At 32.4% G+C, this 16313-nt stretch overlaps 1 protein-coding gene across 15 annotated transcripts in view; it reads left to right on the top strand.

The window, feature by feature from the left end:
• Nucleotides 1-16313, top strand: part of CHD9 (chromodomain helicase DNA binding protein 9) — a 209076-nt gene that overhangs the window by 142351 nt on the left and 50412 nt on the right. For all 15 annotated transcript variants that reach the window (XM_074370742.1, XM_074370743.1, XM_074370740.1 and 12 more), the window contains 8 exons: nt 3138-3381; nt 7275-7451; nt 8825-8968; nt 9065-9320; nt 10403-10613; nt 12295-12490; nt 14131-14298; nt 15004-15183. In XM_074370742.1, the coding sequence (XP_074226843.1) occupies nt 3138-3381; nt 7275-7451; nt 8825-8968; nt 9065-9320; nt 10403-10613; nt 12295-12490; nt 14131-14298; nt 15004-15183 (1576 nt within the window). The remainder of the gene's footprint in view (nt 1-3137; nt 3382-7274; nt 7452-8824; nt 8969-9064; nt 9321-10402; nt 10614-12294; nt 12491-14130; nt 14299-15003; nt 15184-16313) is intronic.

Here is a 16313-nt window from a genome sequence, read left to right as displayed (position 1 = left end):
TGGAGTCTTCATTATTGAAAATGTAGTTACCTCAGGAAGATATGCAAATGATAATTTAGGACTTTGACTATAGTTTCTTCCTTTAAATGTGTACCAGTCAGAATAGAAGGAAGTTAATGTGTTGATTAGTAATTAAATTTGAGATACCTTTCTTAACATCATAAAACATCAGCTATGTTATAGAATGTTTTTCAGCTTATTCTACTGAATGCTGATAATTGAATCTAATTAGTAAGATGTGAGCAATTACATCTATAAGAATTAGATGGGTCTGTAATATAAGGCTTCAAAGAAGCATATTGTCAATAACTGATAAGGAACAGAATACGAAACGTACGAACCTAGTAGTGAACTAATTCCCTTTTATTATTTTCTAAGTTGTTCAGAATGCTTTTTGGAATATTATCTCATGGATTTTTTTTTTTTTTAGAGTGATGGAAAATTAATTGCAAAAGAAGTAAAAATTGTTATTGTGATAGAGAAGGAATTCTGATAGCATATACAAAAGAGTAAATGAAGGCACTATTATTAGTAGTAATAGCAAAATTTTATGACACTTATTCAAAATCATTTTTCTGTGTTTCTACTTCTCACATGATTCTTCTGAGTTGTTACACTTAGTAATGGTGAGTCATGAGACTCAGATGGAGTTAGGGGAACCTGTTGTCACATGCAGTGCTCTTTCCCCTGGTTTATATTTTCTAAATGTAACTATTTTTCCCAAGAAAATCTTCCTTGGTGAAATAGTTAACAAAATTTTATGTTAATTATCTATCTTATCAGTACCCTTTCCCATTGTTTGTTTTAAACTTACACCACTTTCCTCAAGTACTTTATCTCAACCCTACCCTCTTCTCTCTATATGTATGACTGCTTCATAGAGAAGCCTAGGGCCAGTAGGTGAATTCATTCAGATTCTTGCCTGCGCTCACACCTGAGCCTACAAATGTATCTCCATCCTCTTTCCTCATATCAGAAGTTCAAAGGTCCCTCCCCAGGACCAAGACTAATGCTACCACCTCAACTCTTTACAAGCATATCTCATCCAGTCTTCTCAGAACCTCACTTCGATCAGTTATCATCCTTCTCTGTTATACTTTCAAGCTATCTGATATGATGCCTTCAGTCTGTGGACAAATTTGGGTTTAACCTATTTATAATATAAAAAAAAAAGAAAAGGGTAAACCTTGTCTTGGCTCTGTTTTTCCTTCTAGCTACCCTGATCCCTCTTTGTAACTTCCTAGGCAAATACCTAGGAAAAGTAGCCTGCATGAACTCGTCCCATTTTCTCATCACCAATTCTCTTTAAACCTGTTGTTTGAATGTTGATTCTGTATCATCTCTGAAGCTTAGTTTTCCAATCCACAAGTTATTTTTCAGCCCTCCTTTGCTGTCTTTGCTGCATTGGATAGTAGTTGCTACTCCTTTCATCCTTAAAATTTTCCCCCATTCTCACTTCCAGCAGCTTCCACAGTGTGACTCTCCTAGCTTTCCAGTATGCCTCTGTAACTGTCCTTTCAATAGTCTTTGCTGGTTCTTCTTCCTCTGTCTACCCTTTCCATGTTGTTTTTTCTTTCCCATGGTTCTGTTTTTTGCTCTCTTCTCATATTATGTTTGTTCTCCCAAAACCAAACTCTACACCCTCCCATGTCTTTACTTACCAGTAACATCTCTAAAGCCTTCAAGTCCAAACCCTTATTTATTTCTGCTTCTTGCTACCTTAATGTCTATCTCAATGGTTTTTTAAACACAACAGATTCCAAATTAACCTTATCATTTCCTGTTTCCTCCATACTAGACTTATTCTTCTTCCATATTTTACATCTTGGTTAAGAATAACACAGCTTAGTCACCCAGACTGAAATCTGTCATCCTTCACTCCATAATATCTGGTTGGTGACTAGGTCCAAATCCCTCTAACTTAACAAGTAATTTTAGAAGCAGTTTTCTTCTCTTGATCCCTCCTACGTTAGTCCAAACATCTGATTCTTTCCTGCATTATTGTGATACTTTGCCAGTTACTGTTCCAACTTCAAGTCACCTTATCTTCTAATATTCACAGTAGCACCAGAGTAAACTTCAAGTACAAACCTAACCTCATCAGTTTTCTTTAAAAATTTTCAGTGACTCCCACTGTGTAATAGAAGGATGTCTAACTTTTATTTATGACCCCTGCCTATCTCAGTAATATATTAAACAATATTAAACACCTTATGTCCTCCCAGTTGATCATGTTCTTTATACTTCTGCTCTGCCCTCTGGCAAAATCCTGCTCATTACTGACCTCCTCTCTGAAGGCAGTCTTCTCTCGTTTATTCTAGCCAGAGTTGATGCTTGCTCTTCTAAGCTTCCATTATAAACTTAATACTGATGATTCTTAACTGGCCTTTTTCATAATCATTTGTGGAACTTATTTTAAAAATTACAGTTGCTTTTATCCTACTCTGTACACATTGAATCAGAATGTGTAGGGGAAGGCCCTGGGTATCTGTTTCTTTCAAGTTTCATAGGCTGTCCTAATACACAGCCAAAGTTGAAAACCAGTTTTTTTTTTAATTGAAGTACAGTCGATTTACAATGTTGTGTTAATTTCTGATGTACAGCATAGTGATTCAGTTGTACATATATATATTCCTTTTCATATTCTTTTTTCATTATAGGCTATTACAAGAAAACCAGTTCTTCATTTGTGCTTCTGTAATAGCACATTGCATGGCTATTTATTTATTTATTTATTCACATGTCTGCTTTTCTAATAGGCCCAGGAAGGCAGGGAACATGTTCTATTTCTTTTGTACCGCATTTCCTCATACTGTTCCTGAGATATAGAATGCTTCCTCAATAAGTAATATATTTAGTTTGCCTTTCTCTTGCCATTTCATTCTTTTAAGAAAACTAAATATTTAACATGTGGTACCTTTATTTTGGAGCTACAAAAACCTATTATAGTTTCCCCTTTGCAGGATTATAATAAAATTATAATCTTTAGCCAAATCTGCACTTCAGCAACTTTTATATTTTTGTAAATGCAAGTATTTTAACTTGATCTCTGATTACTTTTGTATATTTATCTTTTAAAACATCATAGTATACAGAAAAACCCAAATATACATGGATAATATATTTGTTTATTTCAGACGAAACTGCATTTTAGCAGATGAAATGGGTCTTGGCAAAACCATTCAATCAATTACATTCCTCTACGAAATCCTTCTGACTGGTATAAGAGGACCTTTCCTGATTATTGCTCCACTTTCTACTATTGCAAACTGGGAGAGAGAATTTCGTACGTGGACTGATATTAATGTTGTGGTTTATCATGGGAGCCTGATTAGCAGACAGATGATACAGCAATATGAGATGTACTTCAGGGACTCACAGGTGTGTTATTGGTGATTTTGTTTGTTGTTTGAAAGGTCAGGTTGAAAACAATAAGCATTACATATTAATTACTTTCAAATGTATTACTTTAATTGCCTGCTAAGATCTTAGTTTGATTTTATTTATCATGTTTATTCTATAATAAATTTTGGTAGCCAAAGAGAAAAATGACAAAAGTAGCCAAGCTCATGCTCTGGTTCACTGTAAGGAAGTATGCTGACTTATACAAATATACAAATTTAATTTTATTCTTTGTTTTTCAACTAGAATGATTGTTGTACTAATTGTTTTCAAATACACATGAAATTTATTTTTAAAATAATGACTGTCTCTTACCATCCTATAGTTTTTTCCCCTCCATTTTTAAAATTTACGTCTTAAATGAACACTGTGGGTTTGAATCCCCATTGAGATGAAACCATAGGTTCTCTTATGTGTTCAATGGATTTTAATATTAGACTTTTTTTTTTTAAATTTGGCTTGTTTACTTTGCGTATTGATACAAGATTACCTCTGTATCTTTCTCCCCTTTGGAGTGGTTATTTAATTACTTTGGTATTTTGATGGTTTTCTTCTCCTCTGTATCTTAGAGGAACATTTCCTATTTTACTTTGGGCACTCACTCTTTAGGAAAGAATTACCTGTTTTTCTGCTAAAAACACACATCATAAAATTGATATAACATTATGAGAAAGAATTCCCTAGCAGAAAGTAAAGACTAGAAACATGAAGGGCCACATTGCAGTTATGAGTGGCAGTATGACTCTTCTTAGGTAAAAACTTTTATCAAGAAATAAGAAACTAAATTAATTAAAACACAGTTCACACAAAATTGAACTTTTTCATTGGAAAAGGTTATGGCACTCTGCCTCAGTATAGCTCCTTAACATTTTATTTTCTTTCATTTACTCTTCTGTTTTGTACGGAGCATTATAACATATGGCCAAGGTCATGGGGATGTGATAAAGGTTAAAGTAAGATAAAGTGCGTGGACTTCTACTTTCGCCTTCTGATTATAACTGATTTTCTATCTATTTAAGGCTGTAAATCAATAAAATTGATTAATTTTATTTCTTCTTCATTTCCCTTCTAATTCTATGGTTGAAACAATTACACTTCTATGAAATTAAGCATCTGTGTAATCCTTTTATTCTTCAGTTCTATTGAAAATTATCACCTTTGCACCTTTGGTGCTTACGATACTTTATTTTGGTTATAGTTTGATTTCCTTCCACAGTGTTTTATTATTCTTAATTGTACATTTGTGGAATTTTAGAGCTATATGAATTTTAGTTTATATATAAACTGTGAAGTCCAATCTTATTTTTCAGAAGTACCATTAAAATATTGGAAGTTTAAGAGATTTTTAATGTATGTTTCATTTTACTTTGGTATAAATGTGATAGCCAGAAAGTTGAAACTTTCCTGATGTATTGTAAACTGAATAGTATATATTAATACATCACATTTTTATGGTAAATGTTATACATTCTAGAAGAATGTTATGTGATGGGTTTAAAATTTGAAAAGATAAAGATATCTCATATGATGAGATAAATAGATCTGTGCTTTAAATATGGAAATGACTTTCAGAGTTAACTCTTTCAGATATATTTTAATATAAATTAATTAAATATTTAACTTCTGCTTTTCCATTTATTAAATAGCTTGAAATTCCAGTAATAGTAAAATTATACTGTGATTTTCTGAATTGCCTTGGAAAAAGTAGCAGGTAATAGCACTAATATCTGTAAAGATATATTGAGTATTTACCATGTGCCAGGCAGTATGCTAAATGGTTTACAAGTAGTATTTCATTTAATCTTTGTAATATCAAGATTGTAAATAGGTAAAAATATTATCCTCATTTATAAATGAGGAAACTGAGGTAAAGAGAAGTTACATGGTTTCCCCCAAAATCACAGAGCAAAACTGGGATTAATAAACTCAAGGCAATTAGATTCAAGAGCCCTTGTTCTTCAATACTATGATGTCACCTTAACCAAATGCATTGTATCACAGGTTTTTAGAGCTGTATAAATACCATAGACTTGTACTTTATACTTATTTTAATAATACTCGACTGGAGCTATTGTTTGGCTTGGTGGCCAATGTATGTAATTGTTATGAATTGTTCTCAAATTAATGTGATTAAGTTAATAGAAATTAAAATCCTAAATCAGATCACATGATCTTTCTTAACCCTTAATTTCTCCTAATCCCTAATAGTTTATAGTCTTCAATCCCATTTAAGCATTCTCTTCACTTGGATTCCAGGACTTTATACTGTCCTATATCAGTACCTATTCCTTCTGAGCCCCCCTTCACTGATTCTTTCTTATCTTCCCATATTTAAACTTGGGGTGACCCAGGGCTCAGTCTTTAGACTTTTATATGCATACTCATTCCATCAGAGATTTCATTCAGTCACATAACTTAAGTACCATCTATACTGCTAGAAACTCCAAAATTTTCATCTCCAACTCTAACCTCTTTCCTAAATTCCCGGGTCATATACAAATGCCTAGTCAATTACTCCACTTGAATATCTAATAAACATCTCAAACATAACATATCCAAAACCCAAATCCTGCATTTACTCATTGTAGTAAATAGCAACACCAACTTCTAGTTGTTCCAGCCAAAAAGTTCAGTCAAACTTGAATTCTCTCTTTATCTCACTCCACTCCTATCCATTTAGCAAATCCTCTTGGGTCTACCTTCAAATTAAATCCAGAACTGAGCCCTTCTCATGACCTCCATTGATGATCTCTTGCCTGGATTACTATGATAGCCTCTTAACTGGTTTCTGTGATCCTGTCCTTGGCCTTTTTCAGACTATTTTTGCCACAGTAGACAAAAGAACTCTTTAAAAATGTGTATCAAGTCATGACACTTTTTGCCTCAAAACCCTCCAATAGCTTCTTGCCCCATAGTGAGATCCAGAGTCCTTACCGCAGCTTTCAAGGCCCTGTATAGCCTCATCCCCTCCACTCTCACTGGATTTCAACCATTCTGGCTTTCTTGCTATTGTTTGAATATTGCCAAAGATAATCCCAAATTACAGCCTTCACACATACTACTACTGCCAAGAATGCTTTCTCATCCAGATCTCTAGATGTTAACATGGCTTCCTCCCTCATCTTCAGGACTTTGCTCAATGTTACTTCTTAGTAATGGCCTCTCAGCCACTCTAAATAAAATTGGAATGGTTACTTCCAACCCCATACTTCCACATCCCTGTTTTAATTTAGTCTATGGCCTTTATTACTTTTTAACTTGGGGTTTTTAATTTGGGTTTTTTTCCCCCTTAATGGCTGTGTCCTATGTTTGAGTCATTGGAATGTAAGTTTCACTTGGATATTTTTTTTGGTCTATCTTATTTACTACTTTATCTCCAGTGACTAGAACAGAGTGTAGCCCGTAGACAATAAATATTCACTGAATAAATGACATGAGTGGCTAATTTTGGTTTTAACTACTTATTTGCAATTGTATATGTGGACTCATGGATGTAAGTAATAAACATTAGTACTGAAATTTCATTGGCTAGATTTTGTAATGGCCATTTCTTTTTAGACCCAACATTGTTATTATAACTCGTAAAAATTATGAAATGTTTTATCAAGGAATACTATTTGGATATAATTATAAATTGTATAATTGTGCTGGCATAATTTTTAACAGCATTCTTGAAAACACAGAAATCCAATACAGTTTTAAAGCTAAAATGCTTCAAGCATTTTAAGAGAGTGTCTGTTCATATATAAAATTTTCACTGGAAAATATTTTATAGCAGATCTCATTAAATGATTTTTATGCTATTTGACAAGAATTAAAAATTGTGATCAAGACATTCTAGCAAATTATTGTGTTTGGTAATAAATTTCTAGGGGCGTATCATTCGAGGAGCTTACAGATTCCAAGCCATCATCACCACTTTTGAAATGATTCTTGGAGGCTGTGGAGAGCTTAATGCAATTGAATGGCGATGTGTGATTATTGATGAAGCACATAGGTTAAAAAATAAAAATTGCAAACTTCTAGAAGGTCTGAAACTCATGAATCTGGTAAGTAACTTAGCATCATTTTTATGACTTAATTCCATTTCTTAGCTACATGGTAAAAAGTCAGGTCAGAGAGCTAAGGCTGAAAAGGTATTCCTTTTTTTATCTTAAAGTACAGATATATCTCATTTCTCTGTAATGATTAAGATTATTTTGCTTTAATTAATTAGCAAGGGGAAAAAATCTCATCTATTTTCTAAGACTTAAAGTTTTTAGTTCTTTCCTCCAAAAAGCTTTGGTAATTGGCTTTTAGAATTAAAAGAGAGAGAAAGAAACCTCTATAGAGTGTTGAAAAGAAGATAAAACCGTAAGTCTTAAGACATAAATTCCTCAATAAAAATCCCTTTCACCAAAGTTATAATATTATTCAGATCTTTTGTGATAGAGGGATAAAGTTTCTACACAATTCTACATACTTAGCATATATCTGTTAAAATTAATAAATAAGATTTTTGAAAATCATTTTATTGTGTGTTTTCAAATCAAATTTTTTTTAACATTTTGATTTAATTAACATCACATAATTAGTCCATGAACACTTGAACAAATGACTCAAAAATATAGAACTACATACAGTAAAACACTGTAAGCGCTCCTTTTTACTCTTCATCCGTGCTTACCCCTACTCTTCCACTCCTTGCTCCAGTATTTACAAATTGGTATTGATCTGTGTAGACCATTTACTAATATATTCATACATGTGCAGACATACAGATATATATCTAAATATCTAGCTTAGGAATTTAGAGGTATTGTGAAATCAAATTTTAAATGATACTTTGTACTTTTATCATTAAAAATATTTTTATTTTTTTCTGTTACTATTATGTTTAATTTTAATGCAGGTTTAGTTTAGATGCATATTCCAATCAGCCCTTAACATTGTTGGATTATAGCATTAATGATTTAAGAATGTGTGAAAAGTTAGATGATGATCAGCCAAATTACAAAGAATGAGTACTATTTTGTACATAAATTACCATACCAAGAATGGTTGAGTATCAAAAAAAACAATAATAATAACCTCCTTGTTCTTTAGAAAGTGTTTCTTTGAGAAAACCTAAAATATGCTTCTTAATTATTTAGAACTTTCCCTTTAAAACCATCAATAGGTAAAAATTAATAGCAGACAAAGTATTAAGAGAATGATACAGAGTTTTTTAAAAAAGGGATTAAGAAAGTAAATTAATGAAGATATATGGGTAGAGATGTATTTTGAGTTGACTCTTGAAAATTTTGGTCAGAAAAATACTTGCTTTTCAAATACTGCAACAAGTGATAACCTACATCAGCTTTCACCTAATTTTAGTACTTTGGTGTTTGTTTGACATGAATACCATAGCACATGTTACTGACGTTTTTCTTGCTTTATGTAGGAACACAAGGTGCTTTTGACTGGCACACCTCTCCAAAATACAGTTGAAGAACTGTTCAGTCTTCTTCACTTTCTAGAACCCTTAAGGTTTCCTTCTGAATCGACATTTATGCAAGAATTTGGGGATCTGAAAACAGAGGAACAGGTATCCTGTTGGTCTTTATAAATAAGTACATCAAATCTCTTATCATTGTAATTATATGTATGTATGCTACATATATTTTCATCATTTTTTATGCAGGTGCAAAAACTTCAGGCCATCCTGAAACCAATGATGTTGAGACGATTGAAAGAAGATGTGGAAAAGAAGTTGGCACCTAAAGAAGAAACCATCATTGAAGTAGAACTGACTAACATTCAAAAGAAATACTACCGGGCTATTTTGGAGAAGAACTTTTCGTTTTTATCTAAAGGAGCAGGGCAGACTAATGTCCCTAACTTGGTCAATACCATGATGGAGCTCAGGAAGTGCTGTAATCACCCATATCTTATCAAAGGTAGCTAAACAGGATTGCAGACAAATACTTTTCTTTTAACAAATACTCACGAACAAAATAACAGCACAACTGCAGCTGTACTGGCTATTACAAGGAAAGACAGTGATCCTATAACTCTTCTCTCTGGTGCTCTGAGAGATTACAAATGTTTCAGAATCAGGGACAGTGTGAACTACTTCATTACAGTGTCTCAGATTAGCATCACCAGGTTACAAAAGCAGGAGTTGTTGTGTTCAGTCTAACTTGGCCTATAGTTCCTCCTCCCGCTTAATCTTTCTTATGTACAAGACACAAAGCCCATCTTTGAGCCTCCGAATTTACATTTTTTTCCTGGTTTCTTTTCAGTCCAGGTGCCCTGGTTAGTGTCTTTCAGTTTTTGTGCTCTAATAGCATTACTTTCTAATGTCTTGTCAGGTTTTCTACTAGTGGTCTCTCTGTACATTTGGGTCTTTTCATTTATTCCTGGGAATATACTCCTATTTTATCCAAGACAAATCATTTCTTAGCTCAGTAACTAACTCACTTGCAATCCTGGTACTCTTTAATCGCTATACGGGCTAGGGGAAGGCAGAGAGCCTTTAATTCTGACCTAGACTCTGAAAGAACTATAATCAAAGTTACACTTGACTTCCCTTCTCATTTTTTTTTTTTCGTTCTTGCTTTCATGGCCAGCAGGATGCTCATAAACATACCCAGGTTAATTATCATCACCTTTCAGTGATGATCACTGTTATGTTGGTGTTTAAATACTAGGTGTTCATTTAAAAATACATGTTTACTCATCTAGGTTAGAACCACGTTTTCATTAAGTATTTTCCTAATAGCATTTGTTAAACATTTAGTTAAGATAAATTTATATAAGACAGTATGCCAGGTTTCGTGGGAGATAAAAATTGCTTAAGACACTGTCCATATCCTCAGTGGAACTACAGGCTGGTTGGTGGGGATTTCGCCACAAACATAAATAATTTGAACAACAGTAATGTACCTACCATCAGAAAATTTTAATGTGTTTCAGAAACAGACAAGCACTGTTTTAAAAAGAAAACAATTGGGAGTTATTCTTGTATTTTTTTTGATAGGTGCTGAGGAGAAAATACTTGGGGAATTTAGAGATACATATAATCCAGCTGCTTCTGATTTTCATCTTCAAGCAATGATCCAGTCTGCTGGCAAATTGGTTCTTATTGATAAACTGCTTCCCAAAATGAAAGCAGGAGGTCACAAAGTGCTCATCTTCTCTCAGATGGTACGCTGCCTTGATATCCTAGAGGACTATCTTATACATAAAAGGTAAGGCATTCAAACATCCATTGAATTATACTATGAATTATGCTAAGTATATGTTATCAAGGTTTTTGCAGCACTGTACTGTAACCCAGCTTTTCTGACATCTTCTTCTTAAGATCGATGAGAATCCATTTAAATCTACGCGTAAAGATTCTTTAGGATGATGTGTTAGATGTTTTCCTAACCTGTATATGTTGCAGTAGTAGGCAGGGGTAAGGTGACTGATTAAGAAAACTTTGCAAATTGACAGGTATTTGTTGACATACAAATGGGTTTATTAGTGTACATTTTACTTGATTGTAAACCTTGTAGTAGTGACATTTTAAGTGGATTTATAACCATTGTTAAAATTAAAGAAAATGATTCAAGATCCTTTTCTGACTTTTTCATTGTTATAATTAGAACCTGCACTTGCTGTACTTTGACTCTTATTGTACACTGTATAAGACTTGCTCATGCTTTAATCTTTTCTGATTTGTTTAATGTAGGCTTTTGTTTTGGGTTTTTGTTTTTTTGTGGGTTTTTTTGGTATGTAACAGTAAGATAGTCTTAAATAATGTCTAATCAGTATTTAGATAAATAGGATATTTATCATAGGATATTTATCAGAGCATTAGTGACCCAATTAGATATTAACACATTAATATAAGAGAATCTGAAGATTCAGCTGTAGATTTTAGTTCACTGTATTTTGATCTTACTGAAAAGTAAAGATCTGTCTATCCTAGTTTATACTATCAAAGATTTTATAGTTTATTTTTATTTTTCATTTTATCTCTGTTTCCACTGTGTGTTCCTTTCCTTTAATCTTACTCCAAAATGTGTATTATTCTCAATCTTATAAATAAGAGAATTAAATTATAATAATTCTAAAAATAGCCATTCTTTCCTTTTCTTGATGTCTTTACATGAAGAACTTTATAAGATAAAGATAAATTTGAATTAGGTTGAATTTCATGGAAAACCTCAGATTTCCTTAATGTCAAAAGTAACATTATTGGAAGTCATACCCCTGTTTTACAGGTACTAGAGATAACAGTGCAGCTGCTGCTGAGACTCCAGTAAATTGTAGGTGGAAAAAAATATCTTGAACCAGAGAGATGTGGCAGATGTTAGTGTATTCCTCTTCTAGTTCCTAAATTTTTATGTATTTGATTTTTATTAATGTTTAACAATTTCTGAGTTTTATGTTAAATGAGGAAGGATGAAAGAAGTTAAAAGTTAATTGCTTGGCAGTAATGACTATGAAGAATTAGCATTATAGTTTGCCCTTAATAGATAATAGTTTACAAGCAGGTGTATCAGTTGAGAGAATTATATGATTGAGATAGAGAGAAATGTTTGTAGGCTTCTTGTATAGAGTTTTATGAAAGTCTGCTTCTTGCCAAAAAAAAAAAGTTATTTGTTATATGAGATCAGTAAGTATATTCATTGTAAAGGTATGTTACCTACACATTCAGGAATGCAGAGATTTTGTAACTTCATATTACTGTGTGTTTCCTATTTAGCACCAATGCTGAAAAGTATAAAACCATAGAAACTAGTTGGAGTAATATTGCTTCTTCATTTTATGGTAAATGTAATGTTGCAGGAAAACTGATAAATATGTGTCTGTCACATTTGATAGAATTTCTTCATTTTCATTATGTTCATCTATCTAAGTTTATTGCACTTCATTTGATAGATATTTATATGAGCGAATTGATGGAAGAGTCAGAGGGAACCTTCGACAAGCTGCTATAGATAGATTCAGTAAACCTGATTCAGATCGATTTGTCTTTCTTCTGTGTACCCGAGCTGGTGGGTTGGGCATCAACTTAACTGCAGCTGACACTTGTATAATTTTTGATTCTGATTGGAATCCTCAAAATGACCTTCAGGTAAATAAATTCCTTGGCTAAGATAATTTTTTTTAATTCCCGTAACTATCTTTGATAATTCACTTGGTTTATTTTCATATGGACAAACTAACGTGTATGTTTCCCTAAGAAATTTTATCTGTGCCAAATAAAATAGATGAAATTATTTTTATTTTAATTTAATGACATTAAAATATAATAAAACATACTTATTTAGATTATGTATCATACCAACTTCTAGAAAAGGTTTACCTATTTGAATACAGTATTTAATTGTTTAAAGTATATATTATGTAGATTTGAGATAGGCCTAAGCTATAAGAATAACCTATTTGTAGTAATTAAAATTTCAGAATTTTACTTCCTTTAATAAGTACTTGATTATCCTAATTTCATCTTCTCAGTTGTCATATAATACAGTATGCATAGAATTGAGACAACAGACTATGCCTTTTTATGCAGAAAATTAATGCATACATATAAATTAAGACTATACTTGGACTTCATAGAAACATAGAAATATTAATGAGTGATCAGAGTGAGTCAGAGTTTGAAGATGTGTTATCTAGGAAGGGTATGAGAAGAGAACAAAGTATAAGAGAAATTCTTCTTTTATTGTTCATGGTAGTATTAGTTGTACTGCAACTGATAGGGATATATTATTACTTTAAATAGATATGACACCAAATATAGTGAATTGTTCTTGAGAATATACCTGGCTTGCTTAATAAAAGATAAAGTTTTAACCTCTCATTTGTATAATCTATTTTAGAATTTACCAGACAAATTTCAAGTGTAGTAGGAACTTGAGATAAAATATGAAGCTCTAAATGTAATCTCTGATTTTCCTGCTTCCAAAATGTCTACATATTAGATGATTAGTTCTTTCTGTGTTTAAATAAAATTTAGGTCTCCAGAGTTAATCACCTTAGGTTTTTACCTGCCTCAAAATTATGCAGCTTAACTAAATGTATTGAAAAGATCATTGATAATGTGGTGGAAAAAAATTTAGAAATTTAATATTAAAGTTCAAAACCAACAGCTAAAATAATCTGTTCCTAGAATTTATATTCCTGTCAAAAATTGTATTAATGACACTCTCTTTAAAAAATAATTTTTCACAGATTTATAGTCTCTAAAATATAACTTTAAATTTTAACTTATTGCTGATTGTGGAATCATTCCTCATCTTGGTAAGCTTTACCTTCATTTCTAGAGAAAGGTTATATGTAATTCAGTAGCAAGATTGTCTAAAAATTCTTACACATACTTTTATATTCCATCAAGACAATTTAGTGTACAGACTCACAGGCATAGAATACAGACTTGTGGTTGCCAGTGGGGAGAGGTGTGGGTAGGGACAGACTGGTAGTTTGAGATTTATAGATACTGACAGGTATATATAGAATAGATAAACAAGTTTATACTGTATAGCACAGGGAAATATAGTCAAGATCTTGTAGTAGTACACAGTGAAAAAGAATATGAAAACGAATATATGTATGTTCATGTGTGACTTAAAAACTGTGCTGTACACCAGAAATTGACACAACATTGTAAACTGACTATAGCTCAATTTAAAAGAAGGATAGTTTAACGTGTAATGCCTTTTGTGCTATTTTGTAAAATAAACTGAATCTGTAACTTTTCATTTTTTATAGGCCCAAGCCCGTTGCCACAGAATCGGTCAGAATAAAGCAGTTAAGGTCTACCGACTAGTAACTCGTAACTCATATGAGAGAGAGATGTTTGACCGAGCCAGTCTGAAACTGGGTCTAGATAAGGCTGTGTTACAGAGCATGAGTGGAAGAGAAAGTAATGTTGGTGGTGTATGTATATTTTCTTCTTCACTTGGAGCTTTTCTGCTTCAGTTTGCATTAATTTTAACCTCAGGTCATGTCATTGAACTTTGATCCATACTGAACACTAATTAGATGCTTCTATGTAAGGAGGAATTTCAGAATAGAACTACATTTAGTTAATACTTTTTGAATCCTTTTCTTCTGTGTAGTAGCTTCAATGATTGTGAATTCCAAGATGTGTTTTCAAAGTAGAAATTCTTGCTTTTAGGCTGTTTGTATCATGGCATAGCAAATTAGAATTTGTGAATTTTCCTGCATTTTTTTCTATAAACAGTTTTTCAAAATAAATTTTTAGGGCCAAACTACTAGCATTGGCTTTATCTTGTTATAAATGATGTTTTGGGCCTACCTGCCCCTCAGAATTATTACCTTATTTGTATCTTGTGCTTTATCACAGCTATTGAACCCTAGTACTAAAATGAACCTTGAGAAGTTACTTGCCCCATAGGCTTTGTTTTAACTGAAGCCAGTTTAGGCAAATGGCAAATCTTATTTTCAAGATAGCAAAGAGTCAACAGCTTCAATGCATTCTTTCAGAGAATTCTCTCAGGTACATCCCAAGCCCTGAATGCAATTTAAGCATAACTTCTCTGTTCTTTGACATTCTTTAGGAATACTTTCTCATTCTATGAACTTTTAAAAATAAAATGTTACCAAAATGTTTTCTCTTAGATTCAACAGCTTTCCAAAAAGGAAATAGAAGATCTGCTTCGAAGAGGTGCTTATGGTGCCATTATGGAAGAAGAAGATGAGGGCTCTAAATTCTGTGAAGAAGATATCGATCAGATTTTACTACGTCGTACAAAAACCATTACAATTGAGTCAGAAGGACGTGGGTCAACATTTGCCAAGGTAACACTGAGTAGTGGTACTTTATAAGTATACCAGCAATGTTCTCTATTAAAAAAATTTTAGTTGTCTCTTTACTAATTATTTGCAGAGCTTCTATTTAATGTTTAAATAAACTGAATTTCTCAAAAGAAGTAGGTAATAGATTCTTTTCCTTCATTTTTTCTGATCTCTCATACCAAATTTCACATGTACTTTTCTGATCCTAGTGAAATAGAGTAAGAGTAATAACTAGAAATAGTTATAAGTGTTAATTAGAGTAGAACATTTGAAATCAGATTTATCAGTTAAAGAGCTTATAGCAAAATATAAATAATATAGTGTAGAAGGTTAAATCATCTTACGTTAACTTATAATAATTTAAACTACTTAAAGGAGAGAGAGGATTTCTATTATCATTTTAAATATTTAAATCAAATTTGGGGAGAGCAAAATGAAATTTGTGTTTTGAAAGGAAATATTGATAACTGCCTATCTATCTATCCTATCTGGGAAAAACACTTTAAAAGTTTCCTAACTGCATTTATATTCCTTTTTTTCCAACAGCGATATGGTAAACCTATATGTTGCATTCTTCTGAAGAGTTTTTTAATTACAGTATTCTGTCCCATGTGCACTGATTCATTCAGGTTTTCTCCTTTCCACTTTAATTTCTTTCTACATTTTCTTCCTTTATCCCCTCTTCACTTCCAACCCAGAAGTCTTTCTTTTTTTTTTTTTTTTTTTTTTTTTTCCTGAAGTCTTTCTTGATCTTTATGGAGGAAAAGACTGTCTTACAGCAGGTAGTCCAAGTGCTACACCAAAAGTAATGATAGCAGTTTTCATATGAAAACTTTTTATTCAGCAGACTAATGAAATCTTGTGTCAGGTACTTTAGTAAGTGATGGGAATACTAAAGTGAAAGAATTATAGTCACTGAAAAAAGTAAAGGAGAAAATGATTAACTGTCCATAAAATAGGAGAGCAGAGAATCAGGAAAGCCTTTACAGAGAAAATAACATTTGAGCTGAGTCTTTAAGGAAGTTTGAATTTCATTGTGTTACAAAAAGAGAAAGCCACAGAAATGAGCCATGTGTTACTAAACTACAAGAAAGATTTAAAGAAATATGACATAGACATTTATGGATGCACAG

This window comes from Camelus bactrianus, chromosome 9 (assembly GCF_048773025.1).
Source record: "Camelus bactrianus isolate YW-2024 breed Bactrian camel chromosome 9, ASM4877302v1, whole genome shotgun sequence".
Classification (NCBI taxonomy): domain Eukaryota; kingdom Metazoa; phylum Chordata; class Mammalia; order Artiodactyla; family Camelidae; genus Camelus; species Camelus bactrianus.
Note: the sequence above shows the minus strand (reverse complement) of the source record. Positions and strands in the feature narration are given on the sequence as shown.